Source organism: Lucilia cuprina, chromosome 4 (genome assembly GCF_022045245.1).
Source record: "Lucilia cuprina isolate Lc7/37 chromosome 4, ASM2204524v1, whole genome shotgun sequence".
NCBI classification, from domain to species: Eukaryota; Metazoa; Arthropoda; class Insecta; order Diptera; family Calliphoridae; genus Lucilia; species Lucilia cuprina.
The window spans coordinates 5,096,602-5,102,719 of NC_060952.1; the positions used below are offsets into that span (position 1 = coordinate 5,096,602).

The 6,118-nt window shown below is 22.6% G+C and overlaps 1 protein-coding gene across 1 annotated transcript in view; it reads right to left on the minus strand.

The window, feature by feature from the left end:
- Positions 1-4,951: 4,951 nt before the first annotated feature.
- Positions 4,952-6,118, minus strand: part of LOC111675463 (biorientation of chromosomes in cell division protein 1-like 1) — a 3,833-nt gene continuing 2,666 nt past the window's right edge. The window contains exon 4 of the mRNA XM_046949869.1: positions 4,952-5,312. Within this exon, the coding sequence (XP_046805825.1) occupies positions 5,167-5,312 (146 nt within the window). The 3' untranslated portion in view covers positions 4,952-5,166. The remainder of the gene's footprint in view (positions 5,313-6,118) is intronic.

Genomic DNA, 6,118 nt, shown 5'->3' on the forward strand with positions numbered 1-6,118 from the left:
TTATTTTTTTTAATTCATTATTATACTATATACAATAAAAACAAAAAATTTATGTATATGTATGTTATATAATTAGAGAATAAAAAAAACAAAACAACAACCAACAAAGAAAACAATAATTTAAACAAGAAAAACAAATTTAAGTTTAAAAAAAAGAAAAAAAACTCAATTTTGTAATTTAATTACACAAAAAAATTTAAATAAAAAAAAACAAAACATGAAACCATGAAAAAAAACATAAAATTAATTTTTGACTTTTTTTCGAAATTATTTAAGTTTTTTTTAAATATTTTTGCTTTATAGTTAAGGGCTAATGTTAATAGTTTTAAAACTGTTATAATAAAGTATTTTTCATTTTCAAATTATTAATAGTTGAAGACTTTTCTTTTATAAAACAAGTTATTATTGAATTTATAACAGTTTAGCTTAGCTGGCATATGATTTTAAAATGTTGAGATATTTTTGTGAATTTTCGCTAAATTTTATAACAGTTTTAAATGTTTTTAATTAACAAATTTTTTATTAAGTTTATTGCAAGTTTTTCAAAAAAATTGTTCTCTATAATCGTTTGGAAAGAAATTTGTATAACAGTTTTAAAACTGTTTCTTATTGAATTAAATTTATTGCAAGTTTAACACAAAGATCTTAGTATAACACTTAAAAAATTGTTATTTTCAGTTAAATCTTAATAATTTGTAAACTCCAAACTATAAACATTTAAATTTGATTAAAAAAATTATTATTTTTAAAACTTTATAACAGTTTTAAAACAGTTTGAACGTTCTTTGCAAAACTGTTATAATGTATAACAGTTTGGATACTACTTTAATAAAAAACTGTTATAAATTTGTTAGTTTAATAGATATAAATATGTATAACAGTTTGAAAATGATTATAATGTTCAACAGTTACAGAACTTTTATACTCTTATCTAAATAGTTTTCAATCTGTAATACTATTATGTATAAAAGTTTTCATTCTTTTATAACATTTTATAGTAGTATTAATGCTGTTATACGATTATTTCAAATATTTTAAAAACAGTTATATACAACAATTGGAAAACTTTTATACTATTATGGAAAACAGTGCGATAATTGTTATACTCTTAAGTGTAATAAGTTTGAAAACTGTTAAACAGATTATATACATTTCAAAACTGTTATACAGTTATATATAACAGTTTTGAAGTTATTGTACTTTTTTACAGCAGTGTTATAAAACTGTTATTTGTTTTTTTTATAACAGTTTAGAAATTATTGTTTAAAATAGTTGGAAAACTGTTATACTTTTACATTAAACAGTCCAAAAAGTTGTAAAACTCTTAAGTAAAATAGATTAAAAACTTTTAAAAGCTTTATATGAAGCATCAAAAACTGTTATACTTTTACGTATATATGTTTTGAAACTGTATTACTGTAAAACAGTTTACAAATTGTTACACTCTTAAGTATAATAGTTTGAAAATTGTTAAGCAAACGTTAAAAACGTTTAAAGAGTTTTTATATAAGTTACAGTTTGAAACTTTTATATTTTTATAGTTTAACATATTTTTGTAATAAAAATTTTATAAAAAATTGCCATTTTTCAAGCGTTCGTATAACATTTTAAAAATTCTTACAGTTTTAAACTGTTATATTTTTATAACTTAACATATTTATGTATTAAAAATGTTATTAAAAATTGCCATTTTTCAAACGTTCGTATAACATAATAAAAATTGTTATATTTTTTTATAATTTATTTTAAATTGCTTTTGATTATGAATATTTTTTATAAAATGACGAACTCACCCCCAGTTTATTTAGGACTTGTTTAATTTTTTTAAAAATTAAGAAAAAAGCAATCGAAAAATACATTCAAAACTCCACACACACTGGTATTAGCAATGAGTTTGATGACTTTGATTTTAACAAAAAATTTCAATTTTTTTTTAATATTTAGTTTGAACCCCAATTGCTAATAGTTAATAATAAATCAGCCAAATCTTAAAACAGCTTAATAACTTTAAAAACCCTTAAATTTCCAGTGAAACTTAATATAAAATAAAGAAAAAAAAAACAATATTCGAATAATAAATACTATTACCACATACCACTTAATGAAATAAAAACAAAATTTAACAACTTAAAAATTGTAAACTTTTAAAATATGTTCAATGTTACTATTATTTTTTTTATTATTATTACTTTTTTATTTTGCATTTCCTTTAATAAACCCACAAAAAATTGTTAATTAATGATTTCAATTCGATTTGTCTTTGTTAATATGAAAAAAACAAAACTTCTTTAACTATGTTTAATTATAATGTATTAAAAATAAAACTTGTTATTTATATTATTTAGTAATAAAACAATTATTACTACTTTCTTAACAATAATATTATTAGTAATATACATAATTATTATAGTAATTTACTTATTAATAAAAAGAAAAAAAAAACTAAATTTAAACTTATTAAAAAAAAGAATTGTTATCGTAAAACGACACTCAAACACACAGACAGACAAAACACTACAAGAACAAATTCTGTAAAATATATAAAAAAAATTAAAGAACTTTAACAATAAACAAAAAAATGAAATAAATAAAATTGTTTTTATGTCAATTAGTAAAAAAAATTGAACAAATGTCTTTTTAATAAAAATTTGGAAAGTTCACTGGTCAAAATGCATATAAACCTTTAATCAAACTACTAGTCGCAATTTTTAATATACAGGTCTGTCACACATTCCGATCGGAATGGTTTCAATTCCGTATTATTATTCCGATCATTTTTGTTTTAGCTTCTCCAAATTCCGAATTATTTTGTAAATTGACAAAAAATGAATAAAATTATATAGATTTCATTTAAAATTGTTCCTGTTTAGCTAATCAAAACAAGAAACATGTTTTTACTAAAGGTTCTTATTATTAAAACTAAGAAAAGCGTTAATTAGAAACAAATATCAATTACACTTCTAAAAACTGAAAGTGGTTTCATTCCGAAAGAATTTTTCGTTTTATTTTAGAAGAAGCAAAAATATGGAAATAATTCCACTTTCGATCGGAATGAAATTCAGTGACAGGGATTTTATCGAAGAATGGTTAAATATTCTGAATTTCGATTACGTTTACGCATTTAGTTAAGGTGTATTTCTTCGGATTTGATGTAGTATACATCCTATCAACCTAACCTAACCTACGCAATGATCGAAAAAAGAGTCCGGATTAGACGAGAACAAATCAATGGGGATTTTTTGTTACTTTTTCGTTCTGCAAAAGGTACTTTTTGAATTTTCTATAATATTGAACCTAGAAATATGAAATTAAGTATGTAGACTCTAAAATAGGTAATGCATAAAGGGAACTTTTGGGTACTTTTTCGTTTTTCAAAAGGCACTCTTTTAAATTTTCCATAATATTGAATCTATAAACATGAAATTAAGCCCGAAGTAAGTTATGTAAAAGAGGACTTTTTGTTACTGACTGGTTTTTTTAAAACACCGTGGTGGAGGGTATATAAGATTCGGCACAGTCTTGTTACTTTTCAATTTGATAGGTTGGCGATCAAAATTTTTGATCGATACATAATCTTATTTAGCCGCCTAAATGATTGATTTATGGAAATCTAATAAGAAATGTAAATGTATGCACTAGACTTCTTATTAGATATGTAATCTCAAAAAAGTATGATTATAATTAATTTAACACAATCACATATTTCGTAATACGTAGATAAATTCCAGCTAAATCTATTCCAATTTCTTTAATCTAACAACTAACAAGGAATTCTAACCATTAAAGAACGCGCATTGTAAATAATGTTTAATACATTTCAAGACAATTTTGGAGGTGTCTTAACATAATTAATTTCTTAAAACTGTTAGAATTATTTAACTAATAACAAATTTTACACTCACCTCTGAAAATTCACTATGGATCAGCTGCTAATCCTGGAAATTATCCAACCATAATGGTGTGGTCCTCAGAAAGATACCTTCCAAGCTAATAAGAATTTTAACTTTTACACTTTATTCTTTATCATGATATTTTAAATTTCTTACTTTTATATTTATTTTTACTTTTATATTTTTTTCATAATTTTTTTAATTTTTTTCAAAGATTTAAACAAACACTTTAAAATTTACTTAACTTGCAGAACCAACAAAAACTTTGCTCCTACATTTTCAATGCTATTTTTTATAAACATTTTCCATGATATTTCTTTATAAGGCCTGAAACTACTGCTGGAGCTGTTTTTTACCACATATACTATTCACTACAGCACCAGCAGACTTAACATTACAAAATTATTTTTGCCATCCAATTGACAACAACTCTAGAAGCCAACAACATTTCCGCCTAACATTTTTCCATTTAATTTTTAAGACAAAACTTAAACATTTCCTTAACAATTTTTTCACAAAACCACAATTTAATTATTAAACTTTATGTATTAAAACTTTTTATTTAAGTTTAACACTTAATTTATTCACTTTTTATTAAATAAAACATAAGCTAAGCCGTTAATTAACCTGTTGCAAAACTAATAAAACCGCGAACTAATTTGACAATTTGTTGACGTTTTGTTTATGGACAGAGATGTCTATAAATTAAAGTATAACTAAAACAGAGTTGTTTTAATAACTAACGGAATAGGTAGATTTAAATAGCAGAGTTGCTAAAATGTGGTGGCAATTGGCTGATTAAATTATGTAGTAAATAAAACGGAAAAGACAAGACATGATATCGCTAAAGGAAATGAAAACAAATACAGATATAGTAGGAAATAGAATAATAAATCGATATTTTGCAAAACCTGGTTATATTTGAAGGCAAAAGTACAAAAATAAATAACGTTAATTTATATTTTCCTGTAAAATAAAGAATATTTAATTAAGTATAATAAATTTTTCCAAATTTTTTGTATAAATTGTTAAATATTTTATCAAAATTTCTTGATGGTGCAAAATGCAAAATTTTATTAAGTTTTAAAAACCCTCAATTTTTCTATTTACATAACGTGCATTATTTAGCATACAATAATATGTATGAAAGTGTATTTGCTTAATAATTATAAAAAATAAATTCATATACAAATAATACTAAAAATAAAGTAATAGAATTATTGAACTTTAAATTCAATAGCAAGCACTAAAAGTAAAGAAAGAAAAAACACAAAACTTAAACTAAAGAATCCATGCCTCTGCGTCGTGAACGTTGTCCCAAAATCGGTCGTGGTTTATATAAATCTTCACTGGAATAACGCTGCTGTTGACTAAGTTTTTGGGCAGACTTATGACGTTCAATTAAAGATTTTTTGGCATGATCTAAAGAAAGGAAAGAAAAAATTTTCCATTATACACAAATATTAAAAAAAAACATATATAATAAAACTGGAAATTAAATTGCTATAGAAGTAAAGCTAATAGTTATAGTTAAAGTTTAGATTTTATACAAAGAGTATTATACATAATTAAAAAACATAAATTGCTTACCCCAATTCAAGGTTTCTTTGTTTCTTAAAACTTATTATACAATTTGGTTTGATTTATATTATTAGGTGATGTATGTATGGTGAAGTGATTATTTAAATTTGTTTGGAATTATTATTTATGATTAATTATTATAAGTTACGAGAGTATTTTATTTTTGAATTTGTTCGTTAGGCTTCTTAAAAGTACTTTTAATGCTAAAACATGTTCATTTTGATGGTTTTGATTGAAATTGAAAATTGTTTTTGTAAACGTTAAGCTAAAAGAAGGGAAAGTTAAGATTGTATGCAATTCAAATTTACAAATTATTTGTTTAGGATAATATTAACAAAATCAAATGAAAGCCGAAAATTTAACAAAATAAAATTAAATTTGGTGAAAATAAAGTTATAAATAATAATTAACACATAAATATATTAAATAATATAAAAAAGCATAAGTTAAAATAAACAACTCTACAAAATATTTTGCATACTATCTGCAGCTCTAACAATATTAGATAGATTTACTTGCAGAAAGTGTATATTTATAACTAAGAAAATTTGGTAATCTATCTATCTATCTATCTATCTATCTATCTATCTATCTATCTATCTATCTATCTATCTATCTATCTATCTATCTATCTATCTATCTATCTA